The following is a 20,331-nucleotide window of genomic DNA, read 5'->3' as shown; positions in this document are numbered from 1 at the left end:
AATGCTAAATTATCATGTGGTGGTTTAAAATGTAGATGCGAGTTAACAAAATGTTTTTTTTAACTTTTCTAAGAGCTATTTGTAAAATATCTGCAAATGGAGAAAGCATTTCATTATCAAATCCCTCTGACTTACAGTTTAAACTGTATTATTGCTGATTCCACATGCTATTATTTCTATGTATCCATGCCAATTCCTACTTGAGAATTCACTTAAATAAAACAAACTAATGAAACTGCTCATAAACAATTACTGAATTGAGATGGATTCTATCTTTTTAGCAGTATCAAATGTTCCAGAGCAGTTTACAGACAATCTATTAAACAGAAAACTGCCATCAATCTGAGGGAATCATTTTTAACTGTCTTTGTCACATAGTTGCTTAAATCAGTTCCTTTCAATATCTTGAAAAAGATGAAGAATGAAGTGCGATTTTTTTTAGACTGAACTGATTCTATTCTTAACTTCTATTTTAGAAAGTCAATGTTACCAGCCTTGCATTTAAGCAACAGCCAGATATGCATATAAAGGTGACAGAGTGGAATTTCATAGGTAAGGTAAAGGTAAAGGTTATTATTATTATTTTATTATTATTATTTAAATTTATATACCGCCCTATTCCCGTAGGACTCAGGGTGGTTTACAGGGAAAATTAAAAAAACATAGCATACAAAAATTAAAATCAGTTAAAACTATTAATTAAATTCCAGTCCCTGAAATTAAAACTAAAACTCAATTAAATTAAATTAAATGAAAACCCCTCAGTCTGGGCCAAACAGCTCGAAGAGCCAAGTTTTCAAGTCCCGGCGAAATGAGCGAAGGTCGGGGGCAATCCTGAGTTCCGTGGGAAGTTAGTTCCATAGGGCCGGCGCGCCCACAGAGAACGCAGGTTCCCCCGCACATGTGCGGGAATTTCATACAGGTGTCCAAACAAGCTGAAATTCTCCATCTCTCCTGTGTGTCCAACAAGAACATTCAACAGGACTATTGCAGAAGGAAAGAAGCTCTCTGCCCCTCCTCTAACAGTCCCAACCAATACCAAACAAACAAACAAGAACTCCAAAACAAAAAAACCCAGGGTAATAGTTTTTGAGGTCCATGCATTCTAATGTTGCTCAGGTTGAGAAACACTGGGTTAGAGTATTTTATTTAATTATTTGGCAGTAATAACTTCTGTGAACGATAAACCTATCAACAATGGTTAGTTTAGCAAATGCATCGCATAGCTAACACATTACGTGTAAAATTGTGTAAAGATTATATAGCTGTATACATTACATATGTAGCTAAAATATGTAGAAAAATGCATTATTTTTATGAAAACACATACATTAAGTAACTTAATATATGATTTAAACCGCAGTGACTACATTAAAATATAACAATTATAACAAAACAGATGTAACAATGGGAATCTATGTTTTTTTCTTTTTTTATATAAACCCCTGACACATGGTCAACATATGCATTAAATTATATTAATCCTACTTTCAAAATATCCAACAACTATTTCAACACTCATTAGTCATAAGAAAAATTAATAGGGTGCACATTAGAAATACAAAATTTACTATATTAATAACACTATAAAGCTACAATATTTAAGTCATATCAAAAGCATTTTTATGAAAATAAAATGTAAAGCAGCTGAATGGAGAATGAGTCAAGGAAAAGGAATATAAACTTGCTACTCTGCTTGCTTTTACCACTGTTGTTGGCTTTCAGAAAGATCCAGGATACAGTTTTGTTATGAGGGTTACCATTATTTTAAATGGTACAAAAAAAGGCCAAGTGTTACAGCTGAATTAATTTTGGCTGCTGCATGTAAATTCCATAATACTAAGAAAATATATACATAGGCCTAGAAATGTAATGTCCAAATAATAGCAATAGACTTATATACCGCTTCACAGTGTTTTATAACCCTCTTTAAGCGGTTTTACAGAGTCAGCATATTGCCTCCAACAATCTGGTACCTCATTTTACCAACATCAGAGGGATGGAAGGCTGAGTGAACCTTGAGCTGGTGAGAATCAAAGTGCTGAACTGCTGACAGCTGGCAGTCAGCAGAAGTAGCCTACAGTACTGCATTCTAACCACTGCACCACCACGACTCATACAAAAACATGAAAAACAATACATACCAAACACCATTTAAAAAACAGCTATCCTTTCCTCTTATCCATTCTTCAAAAACCACATTCAGCCTTAACTTTTTTTCTTTCTTCAATACTAAATGCATACTGACAAAAACACAAATACAATCCAATAAGTTTCAAGATGTTTTAAGCTGGCATGACCAATTTTCCTCTGATTCTTTAATTGCTGCAGAATAAGGAAGCAAGGCTCTGATACTTCAGTTACTGCATAATTTGGGGGGAACACAGCCCTCTTGTACTATCTCTCATCAGCCTTAATTTCACTGGGTGCCCACTTATTCCTAGACCCAACTTAAAGTGGGGGTGCTTATAATTCTAACAAAAATACATACCTGTATTTTGATTTGAACCCTAACTCTAACTATTCTAAAATTTATATGTCCTACATATACGGAGTATTAGTGTCTTTAAATATGCAAGCATCTGTTCAGACTTACACAGAGATTATTTTTGCTGACACTGGAAAACAAGTGACTGGTAAAGTTTCTCAAGCCCTCTTTTCCTTGAGGCGTTCATTGCCACCTCCCACCCACCCCGCTATCTGAGGGTTCAAAAAGGGAATCAAGAAAAAAAAATGCTACCCTGGATTCTCCTTCCACTGGGAAGCCTCCATTGGAAGGTTCTGTGGATTAACCGGTCCTTTACAAATAAAATAATCTCTTTGTAAATTATTATTTAAGAAAGGTAATAAATATAGCACCTTTGAAAACCAGTCTAAAAATAAAGGCCAGAAGTTACAAGATAATCAGTTGCCGCAGCAAACTCTGTAGCTTGCCAGAGAAAAGGCTGTATATACATGTGCATTACATTGTCGGTCTCATCTGCAGATAGTAAAATCACCCCTAATCCCAAACTAATTTAATAAAAGGTTTTAGACTACTAAGCCAACATCAGAAATCCACTGTGCAAGAAAATATATAAACAGTGACAACTGCTGACTGAAGTAACTTTAGGGAGATTATTTAGAACAGACACAATTATTTAAACTGCTTACATTTAAAAAAAAAACATCCAGACAAGGCTACACAACTCTGAATGACGATTCCATTCCCGAATAAACATAAAAAAGAAACAAGAAAATCTATCCCTTTCACCTAAGATATCATGTAGCTTTTCAAGATTTTAGTGTTAAAATTATCTTGAGATAACGCAAATCTTTAGAGTATTTGCAGAATAAGCCTGGAATAAAACGTTCTAGAAAGCCACACAGCATATCCTATAAATATTACTTTTGATTAAGTAATATTGAATGGATTACCCAAGCCCCATCAGCCATTATCCAGATTCATATTTTAAAAATAAAATGCCATCCATTAAAGAGAAATGCATGTGTGCTAAAGGATTTACTGGCTATTGGAAATTTATAAGGATGTAGAGGTCACTGCAAAAAAGAAAATGAAGGCAGAGGATGGTCTTCAAGTGGGAACTACTACATGGGAAGAATATTTATTCAGGATATTGTTTTGTTCAGACTTTCCAGAGCTGGGACTCCAGTTAAGAATTCGACTGTCTTCTGATTTTAGGCTCTGAGCAAATTACGAGTGATTGTTTATGCTTGAAATTTACTGTGAAGGATAAAAACAAATGCTATTGATATTTTATGCCCTATATTCCAAAACAACCTGACTGGCTCTAGTTATTCTCAGCAGATGCTCTGCTTCAACAACAAAATGTCTTGGAACAACCCCACTCTCTACGACAGTATTTGAATACATCACTCAGGGTTTAACTTTTATGTAACCCTATGCATTTAAGATTTCACATCCATCACTATTATTTTGCAAACTTAGTATATAATAAACAAAGCATTTTTTAGATATGAGTGCCTTTAAAATAAGGGTGCAGACCACTTCATCTTTAAGGGATGTGTCTGCCATATTACTTCAAAAAACTGTTAGCCCAGAGAAGTTAAATTACTTTGAATTAATGTATCTTTAATTTGAAATTAAATACAGGTAGTCCTCGACTTACGACCACAATTGAGCCCAAAATTTCTGTTGCTAAGTGAGATATTTGTTAAGTGAATCACTGCAGTTGATAAGTTAGTAACCCGGTTGTTAAGTGAATCTGGCTTCTCCATTGTCAGAAGGTCACAAAAGGAGGATCACATGACCCTGGGATCACACAGCAACAGACATAAATATGAACCAGTTGCCAAGCATGATCATGGGGATGCTGGAAATGTTGTAACTGTGAAAAATGGTCATAATTTACTTTTTTCAGTGCTGTTGTAATTTTGAATGGTCACTAAATGAACTATTGTAAGTTGAGGACTACCTGTAATCACTATTAGTATCAAGCCATACATACACACACAAAAAAAATAGAGAGGGAGAGAGAGAGAGAGAGAGAGAGAGAGAGAGAGAGAGAGAGAGAGAGAGAGAGAGAGAGAGAGATATGAGAGAGATGTGTGTGTGTGTGTGTGTGTGTGTGAGAGAGAGAGAGAGAGAGAGAGAGAGAGAGAAGAAAGATTTCTGCATGCAAAACTAACTCCATTTTTAATATTAATTGTGATAAAATATTAACAGAATAACAGATTGGAAGAGACCTTGGAAGTCTTCTAGTCTAGCTCAAGCAGGAGGCTCTTTATCATCTCAGACAAATGGTTGTCTAATCTCTTCTGGATCAATTGCCATGTGCATAGGCTGGAGGAAGGGAATATTCTCTGATTTTTTTTAATATGAAAGTGTCATTGTATTATTGGCACTTTAACATTTATCTAAATAGGCTACAATGGAGTTCATTAATAACCAAGGTAAAATGCAAAAATTAAACACACAAAATTAATTCTCAGATAAAGAAGATGGTATTGAACACTCAGGTTTTAGATCTACAATTCATATGCTTTTTAAAATAACATTAATAGGCAACCTGGAAATAGTAATACAAAAAAAATCAAAAACAGTTCTTTTTCTCCATCTTTATAATCTCTCCTAGTTTTCCCTATTGTAGCCTCTTTATTCTTTGCCACTTTTTTGGTATTTTCATGGAGCCAACATTGTGTCCTTATTTTGTGCCAGACATATTCCATAATCATGAAAATGGCAACTGGACTGTAGAATTATGGCAGAGATTAGTCTGGGACTTTCCAGTAAATCTTAGGCTGTTTCCCAGTTCAAACATCTCCCTTTCTCCCTGTCTCTCTTGAATAAATGCTCATTTCTGAACAGTTATTTCTTTGGTTTACAATCTCCAACTGCAATGTTTAAGATTTAGTATGTTGAGCATTATAATACATTTCAGCTTAAAATGATGGTCTATGTGATTTAAAGTGGTTCACAGATCTGTTAGTAATGAGATCATATAAATCACAAAATATAACTTTCAAGATACCCCATTGGTAACTAAGAACTAAAAAATGTTATTTGTTTACCAACGTTCAAAAATAGTAATAGTATTCATGAATGTTCTATCTAGAATGAAGTCTACGGATTAAGAGTTGATATGCAAATATACTTTCAATGTCTAGGCTTTGAATGAAGAAGGAAAAGTCTATATTTGAAGAAAAAGGCCAAATCTTGAGTTAAAGTTCCATCCCCAAAGAGGTGTTTTATATACTACTCAAACTCACATAAAATCTGAATGCATTTCAACAAATTGTTAAACAAATATTACTAATTTGAACTAATCAACTACATTGCTAACATATAAATTAATAGCTTAATCAGGAAGCTGTTTTTATTTATTTTATTTTTAATCAAAAAAGTATTTAGATTTATGGCATTTGTAGGCAAATGAGAAGAATTGTACTTTTTAAAAATATACACCTACATTGGAAGGTAAATATGTGGAGGTTATTTAGGAACTCCTTATTTTCATTTAACAGACAAAGCAGGAAACTTAAAAGGATGCAAAGTGCAGTGCCCATATAGCAAAAACTTATTTCTGCCCAAAATTTTAACTCTTAACAGATTTGTAAAGTCATTTTTATAGCACAATGTCTACTACAGAGAACAAAACAAGTTTTTTGTTTACGAGAAATTCATAGTTACTTTTTAAAGGCATTTCTAAAAATTACCTGGGTCCCAACTGTCTCCTGGAAACATCGTCCAAGTTGTGCTTTAGCAGAAACAGGAAAACTATGAGTGATAGGCTGCTGGTGAATGTAGGTTGAATGAATTTTCTGGGTCTTCTGAAATGGTAGGTTTTGATAAGGACTCTGGGAATGTCCTGAGGTAGGGGGCTTTGGTTTTGGTTTTTGCCCTGCTGATGTGCTGTCAATCCTTGAAACTTGATGAAATTGCACTGAAGCTTCAGGTGGATGTTTAACATGGATATTTACAAAGTTAGGAGGAATTTTTACTGCAAAAGTAAGAAACCAAGCATTAAAAAACTTCAAACAAGAGGAGACATTGCTCACTTTGGAAATTATGTATTGATTTTCATAGCAGCAGTCTAAACACCTTAAAGTTTGCAAAGACTGCTGGGTTATAAAAATTACAGGGCAAAATGTTACAAGCACACATATATATGCAAACTTTCTCTTCCCTCGGGAAAAGTTCCTCATGATTTAGAATCCAGAATTATAATTAAGTGCACACAAATGTACAAGGATCATTAGCCAATTTTAAATCCAATTTTATTCTTATATAAATATTGGTAAAGGTACACTTAGACATAAGCCTTAGCTTAGATGATGTGTGAGCCACGTACACAGTGAGAAAAGAAAAGATGTTCAAAATGATTGGGAATTGTAGATTAAGACCCATTTTGGGCATAAGATGACCTGTGAATATGATTATTAAATTCTGGGTCAAAATACAATTTAACATAAATGACACTGAATTACATTGGAGAAAAAATATCTTAAAAGCTGGTCATCAAATTATTTTTGAAATACTCAAGATTTTCTTGTGTATTCATTTTTTTAACATTTAGCAAAGTTATGAACTAGTGATTCAACTTTAAGTGTGGAATTAAATGTTTGCAACATCTGAGAAAAATTGTTCCATCCCCAAAAAATGTTTCTCAGACATTTTAAGGCAGGGGTGTCAAACTCAGTTTCATTGAGGGCCTCATCAGCATTGCGGTTGCCCTCAAGGGGCTGGGTGGGTAGGGCCAGGGTGGGCGTGGCCTACTCCCTGGGCGTGGCTAGAGTGCATATGGCCTACTGGGTGGGCGTGGCCAGCTCTACATCGTTCGCATCAAGGGTGCCTATGGGGGCCTGGGCAGGAGTGGGACAGATCTGAGGGTCTCTGGCAGAAGGAGGGTCTCTGGGCCAGGGCCAAGGCAGTGGGGGCCGTTCCCTCACTGTTTCCAGGATGGCTTCGCGGGCCGCATGAAACCACTTCGTGGGCTGGATCTGGCCCCCGGGCCTTGTGTTTGACATGTCTGTTTTAAGGAATTTAAGAATAGATTTGATATTTTATAGAACTGTTTAAAAGCCCCTCTTTGAAGAAGGTGGGCGATTTAGAAATATGAAATACAAATAAGTAATAAATAAATCTGTCAAGAAAAAAGCTAATATTTCCATATCTTGAAATCTAATGTGAAAAGTGGATACAGTATGTGACTTTAGAATATATTGATGAAGTTACAGGGTTTGATTAATTGTAATGTCCAAGTGAAAAGGATGAACACATGATTTCCATTAAATTAAAACGAACACAGAAGATACAAAATGTACTCATGAAAACCACAAGCTCAGAAATTAATGACACACACTTCTAAACTGCTGTTGACAACACAGATATGAAAATAGTAAGGAACACCCTACAAGCATTGAAAGATAGGTCATTTTCATTTGAAAATCATACTTTCTTAGCTTCACAAAGAAGATGAAAATCATTTTCAAATCATTTTCATTAACATTTTTTCCCACAATTAATGATTGTAAATGCAAGAATGCAATGAATGCAAGAAAGAACATTCTGTCATTCCAGTAGGTTTGAATGCCAGATTACAGCTATTTGGGGAGACGTTACCAAAGCTTGGCAGGTTAAATGATAAAGTCTCACTGCAGCCAACAGAGAAATCTAGCCAGAGAGAAGAGATATATATAAAAAAAAAACATTTACCTTTGGCTCCTTGCTGCCCAGGCACAGTCAGTGGTAAAGTATGAGTGGAATGGATGACATGAGATCCCACAGTTTTGCTTGCTTGTTGCGAATTATGATAAAGTTGCGAAGTACTTCCACTCTGCACAGGGATCTGACAAAGTTTACCAGTGTAATTAGGAGGACATTGGCACTTGTCTCTTGAGCTGCACTGCCCACCGTTCATGCAAGGAAGGTGGCAAATAACTGAAGGGGAGAAAAAAAATCCCAGAGAGACTAGTATTAATTTTTTTTCAAAAGCACTGTTAATATCATTACCAACTGAATTATTTTTTATAGGGAAGGCTTCCTATGACCTTTATTGTTGCCACAGGTTTTTATTATTTTTATTTATTTTTACTTTATTTATTTTTTATTCAGATGCAAAGTAAACCTGTTGAAATCAATGGGACATTTCCGATTGGTCTAATTATAACCCAAGCTTAGGTTCAACCCAGTGATAAATATGCAATATCACATTTGAATACAATGGCACGATGCAAGACTAAGGTTTACTGACGTATGTATATATCTGTGATATAGGCAAGAAAACTGAAATGAGATCATTATAATTAGGCTTCTTCTCAAAGAAGCTCTGTTGGTGCCATGGTTAGAATGCAGGCAAACTGTGCCCACAGCCAGATGGGGCTCAAGGTTGACTCAGCCTTCCATCCTTCCGTAAAATGAGGACCCAGAATGTTGGAAGCAATGTGCTAACATTGTAAACCACCCAGAGAGTTCTGTAAAGAACTATGGAGCGGTATATAAGTCTAAGTGCTATTGCTGTTATAATTAACCAGCTGAATCTTCCCGAAATTGTCAATAATGTAATGGGAATCATATTTGGATTCTCCAATTTATAAAAAAAATAGCTATGGGCATCTTATATCTTTCCAGTTCAAGATGGCAAGCAGACAGATGTAAATAAAGTATAATTCTGAGCATTACAAACAGTTAAATGCCTAAAGTGCTGTTATTAGAAAGATGACTGTCCCTAGATAACACAGCAAGGCAATGCATCAGGCAATTTCACAAGAGCAACAAAGCCAGAATCCAACTCCAAGAATTTGAGTTACTAGAATAGTCCTTACAACCCTCCTGCAAAGGTTGCCTTGGCCACTCCTCACCAGGAGGGATCAAATTACATGAAATAGAGTCCTCAACTGGCTATCTGCAGATTCAATAAGAGATAGGCTGTAACATTCAGGGTAAACTCTTGCTTAAATCTCCGTCCAAGTACAAAGCAAAGAAGATGGCCAAAATGGTTAGTCTTCTATGTGGCTGATTATATGGTCAGTGATCAGTGATGTGATCAGTGGGGGACAGAGCAGGTTGGTGATCCCATTAGAGAACCAGTTTGCACCCTGCAATGATTATCTGATTTCAGTGCCATATTAAACAGCACTTTTTTTGGGTACTTTTTGTATTATCGCCAAAGTTACTGAAACAAATTTATAGCCCATAAAAATGGGAACAAAACTGATGGTATCAGTACAAATAACTCTTGAAGTACATTGCTTTCAGTTTTTTTTTAAAAAAAACCTACTTTTTCCCCCCTCATAGTTTTTAACCAGTATTTTATATGATGATTGTTAACCTACATACCTGGAAGATAGAAAATAAGGAAAAATAAGCAGCGAAGAACTTTGCTTTGCCAAAGACCATCTGTTCTTTGCATGCAAAGTATTTCACAAATGTTGATGGAGTGGACCAGGTGGCCACGTTCTGCAAGACAGACCCAGAGATCGCCCTAGGGTATGAAGAAAAAGTATCTGTGCCCTTGATGGAGGGATTTTTCATCTCAGCCCAGAGGAACTGCTTGTAACAACTTACAACATATGATGACTGTGGAGATGAGCCAAGGGGAATGCTATAGGGAAATTCAAAAATCCTACTAAGGATTAGCTGGACGAATGAGCAGATAGTGATACTTCATGAACAGTGTCATCCTATCCAAATTAAAGAGGAAGACCTATGAAAATCCAGGCTCAGACTAGGGGTATCAGCTTCCAGATCAGAGGAAAACTGGAATGACAACATCTGTTGTAACCTCTGAAGTCCAAAATGCCAGATCAATGTGCAACATAACCTGATGCTAAGATAAAGAAAGAAAATGAGCAATCTAACATAGGCACAAAGCTCATCTGCCAATTTTATGGTATCAGAAGCAAGAAGCTTAAGTAAATTAATAAACAAAGATTCAAAACTCAAACAACAGGTGTGAGAGAACCTGTTGTCGGTCCTCAAGCCAGACTAAACCTCTTAATTAGTATATTAAGATATTAGTAAATACTAGTATATTAGTATATTACGGTATGTTAGTATATTATCAGAATATTAAGGCATTTTTCAAAATGCAGCTAATGGTGAGGAAAAGAGGGGGATGGTCCCATAGATGAAGGGGGAAAAGTATCATTGATTTGATGACTGATAATGGAAAGACTGAACCAGCATAACTCAACAGCAGTGTTATTGGGTTGGGCTGAAGATAACACTGAAACTGTTTTCCTGAGAAGCAAAAAGCATGTTCATCTTCCCAGTTCTTATCATAGTGTAACCTTTCCATTTCTTTGCACCGAGAACTTCTTAACATTATCTAGATCAGAGGTCTTCAAACTCGGCCCTTTTATGACTCATGGACTTCAACTCCCAGAATTTCTCAGCCAGGCATGCTGGCTGAGGAATTCTGGGAGTTGAAGTCCATGAGTCATAAAAGGGCCGAGTTTGAAGACCCCTGATCTAGATGACTACTTACAATATATATTTAGGTTCAAAGCCACCCTACAAGAGATTAGTTCTCTCTTCTGTTAAGACCTGTTAATTAAGTAACAAAGATGATCAGCGGACTGGATGCTAAAACATATAAGGAACGGTTGCTGGAATTGGGTATGTCTAGTCTAATGAAGAGAAGGGCTAGGGATGACATGATAGCAGTGTTCAAATATCTCAGTGGTTGCCACAAAGAAGAGGGAGTCAAGCTATTCTCCAAAACACCTGAGGGCAGGACAAGAAGCAATGGATGGAAACTAATCAAGGAGAGAAGCAACCTAGAAGTAAGGAGAAATTTCCTGACAGTTAGAACAATTAATTAGTGGGACTGCTTGCCTCCAGAAGTTGTGAATGCTCCAACACTGGAAGCTTTTAAGAAGGGAGTGGACAGCCATTTGTCTGAAATGGTACAGGGTTTCCTGCCTAAGCAGGGGGGGCTGGACTAGAAGACCTCCAAGGTCTATTCTATTCTGCTCTGTTCTGTTCTGTTCTGTTCTGTTCTACAAAAAACTATCAGGAATTAGGAGCATAGAGAGAGGAAAGAAAGAGGCATCAGAGAGAACTGGTAATTCTCTATTTATTGTACTGCTCCTCGCTCCATCATCCCTACCACAAATTATCTTATCTTATGAGCCCTGGTAGTACTGTAGTTAGAATGCAGTATTGTAGGGTAACTCTGCCCACTGCCTGGGGTTCGATCTTGATGGGGCTCGAGGTTGTCTCAGCCTTCCATCCTTCCAAGGTCAATAAAAGGACGATCCAGATTGTTTTATACCACTATGGAGTGGTATAAAAGACTAAGTTGTAATGCTAATGCTATTGCTATCTCTGAGATAATAAAATCCTAAACAGAAAAAAGGCTATATTTAAAAACCTGTTTCATAAACTGAAAAATGCTAAGCAGGAATCTACTTAGCTTTTCCCACCATACTGTCTTGAAGGTGTATTGGGATTGCAACCCTTAATCATATTGTACCCGATATAATTGGAGGCATGAAAGGCATGAAGATGAAAGAGCTTATAAAATACTAAAAGAAGTAGAACATCCTTCATATTTGCCGGAGAAATATCCCCATTAACAATGTTCCTTGAACTTTCACTAAAACCGATTTTTAAATAGTATGGAAGACTTTGTTCCATTCTTTGAAGCACAGAGTGATGGTTTATCTGGAAACTAAATAAACAATAAAAGAAGTAAAGTCAGTGCAGTAACTAATGCATAATTATAACCTGCAAATAACTAATCTATATTATCACTTCACTCAAATGAGTCCAAGACAGATATTAAATATCCTGTGAAACTGAAAATTATTGTTATTAAATTGTTATATAAAGCTATATTATTATCTTTCTTGGTGCTCTTTGAACTTGTTTTTTTGCCTGAAGACGTTTCATTACCTGACTAGATAACATCATCAGTGCACTGAACATCTACAAGCAAGCAACCAAACCCAGAGAACACCAAAGACTCCTCAGTTCAATCCTGTGCTACATATATTCTCTTCTGTTGAAAGTTATTTGAATATCCCCCTCAAATAAAATATTAAATTGAAGAGAGGAAAAACTTACTTCACAAAGAAAAGTCCATCAGCTCTCTATCATTACCTCTATATTCAGAGAACATGGCGGGCAATGACTTCCATCAATTACCCATGTAAGACTAAAAAGGCAAGTTATTTGACATCGTACAGATAAAATCCTACAGAAGCTTGATTCTGCCTGGTAATAAAATATAAACCCTAATTTAATTTTAAAAAAAACAAGATAAGTTTCTATCATTCAATGGTATTTAGCATCTGTCTCCTGAATGACTGCTTCAGTCAACTGAATTTACTTAATCTGTCATCTTCAGGTACCAAACAGTATCTGTGGTATTATTACAGAGAAGATCAAGATCAAGATCAAGAAGATCAAGATCATATTATGGCTGCACTAAAGTCACAGGTTAAAATCAGAAAAAGAATGCATGTATTTTCTGCTGAAACAAGAATTCTAACTGAACGTGCAATTCAGTGCACATGTGAAAAGCATGGTGGAATTCCCATGCTACTTGCAAGACAGACCGAGTTGCCATTTATGAGACAAATTATACATGAGTTCTTCTTCCCGTCTTGGATCTTATATGTCTAGAATTCCTTCCACTTCTTTCCAAGCATCTTCACAACTTCTTATAATCTTACTTGGTATGACAGTCCCTGATGCATTCCAATATATCACACTATATAGGGCTTTAATCTGGGCCTGGAAGTCTAGTCCAGTGACCTCAGAATTGGGTAATGTTACAATAAATACATTTAGAAACAAAATCTTTTCCCATCAATCATCACATCTCTACGTAATACAATTTTCCTCTTCCCATTTTTCTATGGAACATCATCATGTTTTAAAAGATGATGAAGGAATGGGAGAAGATACAGATCACTGCCCAAAGATTGTTTCTACACTTCCAAAGCAAGAGTTGCACATAGATTTATGGCAGTAGATAATTAATTTCTTAATGAGACAAAGTATTGCCCTAATAGAAAGTCTACTGTTAACTCAGTTTGTAGCCACTGAGCATGATTAGAATTCCTATTGTGCCAATTTATTATTTTAACTAAGGAGACATGTTTCTAATTTAGTATCCCCAATCCTCCTTGCACTGAATACTGTTTGCCTTATGTTCTCATGTATTCTCATTTTTAATCAATTAAAATAATTATTAGCCTACCCAGTTGTCAATCAATCAGAAAAGAGCTGGAAGGGACCTTGGAAGTCTTCTAGTCCAATCCCTTGCTCAAGCTGGAGACCCTATACCAGGGGTCTTCAAACTTGGCCCTTTTATGACTTGTGGACTTCAACTCTCAGAATTCCTCAGCCAGGCATGCTGGCTGAGGAATTCTGGGAGTTGAAGTCCACAAGTCATAAAAGGGCCAAGTTTGAAGACCCCTGCCCTATACCATTTTAGGCAAATGGCTGCCCAATCTTTTCTTAAAAACCTCCAGCGATGAAGCACCCACAACTTCTGAAGGCAAGCTGTTCCACTGGTTAATACAGTAGTTCTCACTCTTAGGAAGTTTCTTCTTAATTCCAGGTTGCTTCTCTTTTTGATTAGTTTCTATCCATTGTTTCTTGTCTTGCCTTCTGGTGGACAGTTTGTTGACCCCCCCTGTCTGCCATCTGTGTATTTAAGCATTTACTAATATGCATAAATCCCCACATCAATCAATTACTCTATTAGCAGCAGCTTCTGCATATGCCAGAAGCCACTGTTATCTCAATGAAGTGAGGATCATCAGTCAGTTCTATCTAAGTGTTCTGATTCCAGGCTAATGTGTGATGATAAGAGTCAGCAGGCATCTCTGTGGTATGCTCTCCTCTCATTTATTCCCCAAACAAATTCAATGTGGCACCTGAATGTAATCCTCAAAGACTTTCATGACGCCACCCACATAACTGGCTGTTCATCATTGGGGTAGAATGTCATGTGGTAAGTCATCATTACTGTAAGTCAAGTATTAGTAAGAAACAGCCACCCATGACTAAGAGGAATTTTAATTATCAGTGATGCAGGTTTTTTGGCTGTAGAAAGAACAGAAGTTAAATCCTAAAAGTCCTCATGCTCTGAATATTCTTTTTGCTCAAAGAAGCATTATATGAAATTCAAAAACTTTCACAACTTTTATCATTTAATTCAATGAAAGATTTTTCCCCCTTTCACTTGTTCCTGTGGGGCCAAGTGAATTATTAAAATTTTACAAACTATGTGCTCCTTGAACAATTATGTGGCTTGGCCTAAACAATGAAGTGCATGGATCATTCTTAATCCATGAATGTAATTAATCAAAAAAGTGAACAATATTAATGATCATTCAACCTTCTTATTAAAAAAGGGCATATAATCTTATTGGTATATTAGGTGGGGGGGAGAAATCTGAAGCAGAATTAGGGTATTTTTTTTAGAAGTTCAGAAAAAGGTATTACCCTAATTCTGCAGGAATTCCCAATGGAGGATATCTTTAGAATGTTCAGCCTATATTGTGTAGGTCATTTCAAAAATGGTCAATTAGAGTTATAGTTACTAACACATTGCAAACAACTTCTTGATTGCTTTCAATTTTTGCAACCTTCCCCACCAGCTTCCCACATGCAAATATTTCCTGCCACTTTTTCTCCTGAGGAGCTTCTCTATAGAGTATGAGACCTCAGGGATCTCGTATTCCACTTGGGCCCAGCACCCCTCCCCCACTCATCTGCAGTTGCCTCCATCAGCACCACCCTCTTCCCAGCCCACATGCACTCTTATGGCAGCACACCACCATTCCTTCCAGCCTGCACAAACTTGAGCTTCACAGCAGCACTCCATAATAGCCCAAACTCCTGCCTGCCTGCTTGTGACTTGCCCAGGACTTTCAACTTCCTGCTAGCTTCCCCAATGACTTTGTGGGACAAGTTAGTTAAACAGCAAGACCTTTGCCAACATCATAAACTTCTCAAGAGAGCTGGCCTTCATATGATGTGATCAAACTTTAATCTGAGCCTAGTCATTTGTGAGAAGACTGACTGATTTGTTCTATGATTTATTTTCTGGGCTATCCATGATATTTTCAAAAATGTGGTTTTCTTCAGTATCAAACTTCAAAAACATCAATGCTCTTTCTATCCTGCCTTTTCAAAGTTCAACTTTCACTTTCCACAGAGTGTCCCAGGAAGGACCATTGACTGCACATTTCTAATCTTCATAGCTAAAGACACATCAAGGAATCTGAATAACTTTTCCAAGGCCTTTATTACTACCATGTCAAGTGCTAGTCTTGGACTGTTGACAGTTGATCCTGAAATGCAAAAGCTACGTACACCTTCAATATCTCCATTTTCAATTCTAAGGCTAGTTACTGTATATGCTATCATCTGTTTGGTTTTTTAATATTTAGTTCCATTTTTTTCACTCTACTGCTTCACTTTAATTACTAGAGCTCTCAAATCATTTGCATTTTCAGTTATCAGAGTAGTATCACCTAAATAGTACAGATGGCTTGGTTTTTTTCTTCCAATTGTAAAACCACCCTAATCTTCTTCCAATCCAGCCACCCTCATTATTTAATCAATGTAGGTTGATTAAATAAGGGGAGAAGGTGCATTATTTTTCATTCCTTTGAAAACCTGGAACCAATCTTTTTACCATGTCCTGTAGCCTTCCTATTTGGTAAAGACCAGAATGCTGATTTAACTTTGTATTTTGCAAATGGGTTTTTTTGTAAATAAGGAACATTTTTAATTAGCTTGGATACTGACATCTCTACTGTAGAGAATGTCCACCTACTCTTTCCCTCTTTCTTTGATCTTTATATTTGTTACCATTTGATCATTGGCATCCCCTAATATACCATTTTGTTGGAACCTTCAAAACTTCTTCAGAATTCAGAGAACTTTTGGAAGACTTTCCTTGTTTTTCCATGTTTGTTTCCATCTCCACTATGTTTATAGATGTCCCTGTACAACTGCTTCTGGTCTTTTCTAATACCTCTCTGAGATTATTTAAGTTTCTTCCTGTGAAAGCTTACAAAATGCTATTTACAAAAGTTATGGGATAAATTCACAAAGAGGAGGCTAAGAAAATTATCAACTGTAACTCTGTGTAAGTCATGACAATTTCCTAACACAACAACTATTATACATGGAAAATATCAACAAAGTGGAAGTCACTTTCCCTATAGTAATGCCTTTGCTGAAAGATATAATAAATAGCATGTTTCTTGCGCATAATTCAGTGGAAACACCCCAGTTTTATAGGATGCGTCCAGGAGTAATATTTTCTCATCCATGCCATTTGCACAATTGCCTAGCTGTCATCTTACTGGCAAGCAGATTTTATAATTAAACCTGTAAAAACAGACAGAAAATTGATCCACTATATGGCAAGAAAACAGTAACAATTTAAAATCTTTCAAAGAAGTTGTCTTCCTACACGAGGTTGTAGAATTGGGTATTAAGATTAGACCCAGAGGACTTGCTCAAGCACCCCAGTTAGAGGACCTGATCACATACCTATGTTACAGGCTGCGTAGCTCTCAGGTTGGTAGATACAAACAGCAAAGTCTTTTCTCTGTCTTGAAAAAAATCTGTTTTCTATTTTGGGATACATGTGTGACTCTTCCCTTGTTTATTTTTAAAGGAGCTTTAAAGACATGACTATTCCATTGCTTTTCAAGTAAATATCATTTTTATTAGGGCACATCAGTCTTAATCAGTGAAATAGATTCTTGTTTTTTCACTTGTGAAATCTATCAAATCAAGTTTGACTATTTTTTCAACTTCCTGATCTATTCTATAGTTCTGAGATTCCCTGGGAATCCCCATCTAAATACTAATCAAGTCTAACATCTGCTTAGGTTTTCACAGCAGTTAGGTCATTCAAGTGCTACCAAATGGAAGTCCAATGTTGGATTATTCAAAAATATTAAGCTATTTAATAGCTAGAAGTCACTATGGAAACACATTCTTTTGTTAACTAGCATGGAATAAAATTTTGATAATGTCAAAATGTCACAGCATAAAGAGAAATTCCAAATCTTTTAATCAAATAAGGTAAATTAGGAAATTTTGAATTGGGGTATAGATGCAGATGACTTAGTACTAATTCCATAAAATTTTAATGTATGCACCGTACAATTATGAAAGATGTGAACCAAACTCTGAGCCACTTATCCAGAAGTAAGTTCTTGTTGGTAGCTTGATTTTCCATGTCAATTTCCTAATCACAAGAAATTATATCTTTATAATACTTATATAGTAAGATCATACTTGTGCAGCAATTTGCTATTTGATAAAAAATGTAGTTTCTTGTGAGTACAATACTATAATCTTATTTGTTATTTCTTTTAATAATGGCAGACACAATGCAAGCCAAACTTTGTCAGATTTCAGTCTATTTTAAATACCTGTACTGAAAAAGAAAGAAAAAACGACTGAGAAAACTTGGGAAATTGTTGTTTGTCAACAAAAGTTTACAGAGGCAATGCACACAATTCTCAGTTGCCAATTCAGTAATAGAATATAGCCAGTTTTTCTAAACATGAAGTCAACTCTTTCAGCATCCGGTCTTAGAACTTGAATACTAATTCAGTGTAACATTTTCTTAATAAATTACATTACCATTAAAACACAATAATTAAATGTTCTATTAAAGCTTAAAATGTTTGAAGAATCAAAGAATATATGTTTGAAAACTATCAAGATAGATAGACAGATGGCCAGACAAAGCCAAAAAGATACATACATGAAGATGTAACATTAATTTTCCAAATCCACTTACTATGCTTAATGTTCTAAATGTCAGTGTATGAAATTTACCTTATTCCTGTGTTTAAGGTCAATAGGGAATAGTCTAAATAAAGGTTTTGTATACTGAAACATTTTGAAAGCTCAGTTCAATCCTCAGAATCTTCAAATAAGAAGATCTGGTAGCAACTGATAAGGCCATCCTTTAAGCCCCTGGAGCGACATTTCTTAATCTTGACAACTTGAAGATGTGTGGACTTCAAATCCCAGAATTCCTTGGGTAGCATGGAATTCTGGAAATTGAAATCTATACGTCTTAAAGTTGTCAAGTTTGAGAAAGACTACCCTGAATAGTCACAACAAACCAGACTTAAAGTAAGGCCATTTCACAGTATTTTTCTCAACTTGTCCATAAAGATCTCTGTTCTTTATTCCCCTTTTCAAAAGATCACTAAATGACACAGCAGAACTGGTGCATATCTGCTCTGAGGGATGAATTTATCCATCATATAGTGCTAGATAACTGAGTACCACTGGGAAAGAGAAAAATGTTTTAAATTTTTCTGCTTTGCTTTTGGCAGTATAAAGGGTCATATTGCAACACAAGGGGCAGGATGCACAAAGAAACAATTATAAGAACACCAAGCACAAAGTGACTGGCACAAGTTGCCAAACATTTTTTTAAAAGCTTTGTTGCACTTCTGTCCAAATACTTCCACAAGCTGTTTTGTCTGACTATGCTTTTCATTAATCTGCTTTCCCTGGCACTGGATCCTTTTATGTCATCAGGTCTTTCTCCTGTCCAGCCTCCCAGTGCTATTTAAAGTATATATTTGTCTAAGATACTGACATATTACCCACAAATACAAAATTCTTCAAATATCAGAGTTTTAATGTTGTCCCTTGCATTTTACACGATTCCACTTAAAATATGGAAAAATTGAATAAGGTGTATAATGGTAGCAATGCTATTGAGAAAACATGAGCAGAAATGAGGGCAGAAGTATCGTTCAGCATTCTATTTTCATGGAACATAAAATTGGTGCTCATTTTCTTTGTTCTATGTTAAATTATTTCTGCAAAAAAGAAGAACCCTTTAAACCAACAATCTACTACTGAATAAGTTTCTGATACATGAAGAATTTGTCTGTTTACAAGTCACATCCACATTTTCCGCATTTGTGAGGAAAACAGTACAGTGTATGTTGCCTTGAGCTCCTGATAAGATTGTTAGATTTTTTAATTTAACAAATATAATTGAAACAATAGAGATTGTGTCATTACATCCTTCCATTTTGTATTAAATGGCTTCTGTATCATTATTAGAAGTATAATGATTCCATCAATCCCATCTTTTCTCATTTGACCATTTTGCATGTGGCAAGTAACAGTAGCCATGCATTGTTAAAATAAAAAGGGGGGAAAAACAAGAACACTTTTACTTACTTTGGTGTGTATATTGCAAACCCAGTCCAGGATGAAAGGTGCCACTGAGGCAAGTTCTACCCTTGGAGAAACTCCATGTTGACTAGACTCTGACAATATTTCATTATTCTTCCAAGGGCACTCTGGCAATCTCTGTATCTCAAACTCTACATCTATCTGTTGTCTTTCCCTTCTTCTACTTCCCTTGTTATTGTGATTGTTTTTTAAAGGTCATAGCTACAGCTAGAATTTGGCAGCCTTATTGGATGTTTTGGTACAGCGAAACAGACAAAGAAAGAACAACCAGTGAAAATACCAAAGAAGGAAGAACCATTTCTGAATGATAACCACACCCAGCATTTGAATGTGCACTAAGAGCTGCAATGCAAACGTAGTGCACATGATTATATCTCCATATATGTACTTTGTAGTTTTCTTCCTATCGCCTTAAAATTGCAATGTGGTAACAGTTTTTGGAGGTCCCTGGAAGCCACATCGAAGATTTGGGAGGATTGTATATGCCTGGAAGCCATGCACCTCTGGAACATAAGATTATTTTACTTTGTTTCAGATGTGTAATGCAAAAAAAACCAAAACAAAACAAAAAAAATACCGTGGATGCTAAACTTTAGATGCACAAGAACAGAGTCATACCATTTTTGTCAGTACATGAATAGGAACCA

General features: G+C 36.0%; 1 protein-coding gene across 1 annotated transcript in view; it reads right to left on the bottom strand.

The window, feature by feature from the left end:
* LTBP1 (latent transforming growth factor beta binding protein 1) overlaps positions 1-20,331 on the bottom strand; it is a 207,563-nt gene that overhangs the window by 97,681 nt on the left and 89,551 nt on the right. Inside the window, exons 6-7 of the mRNA XM_083349128.1 lie at positions 8,177-8,401; positions 6,178-6,461 (exon numbers count right to left, since the gene is read on the bottom strand). Of these exons, the coding sequence (XP_083205254.1) occupies positions 6,178-6,461; positions 8,177-8,401 (509 nt within the window). The remainder of the gene's footprint in view (positions 1-6,177; positions 6,462-8,176; positions 8,402-20,331) is intronic.

Source organism: Vipera ursinii (genome assembly GCF_947247035.1).
Source record: "Vipera ursinii genome assembly, chromosome: 1".
In the NCBI taxonomy this organism is placed as follows: Eukaryota; Metazoa; Chordata; class Lepidosauria; order Squamata; family Viperidae; genus Vipera; species Vipera ursinii.
This window is presented reverse-complemented; position numbering and strand designations above follow the sequence as displayed.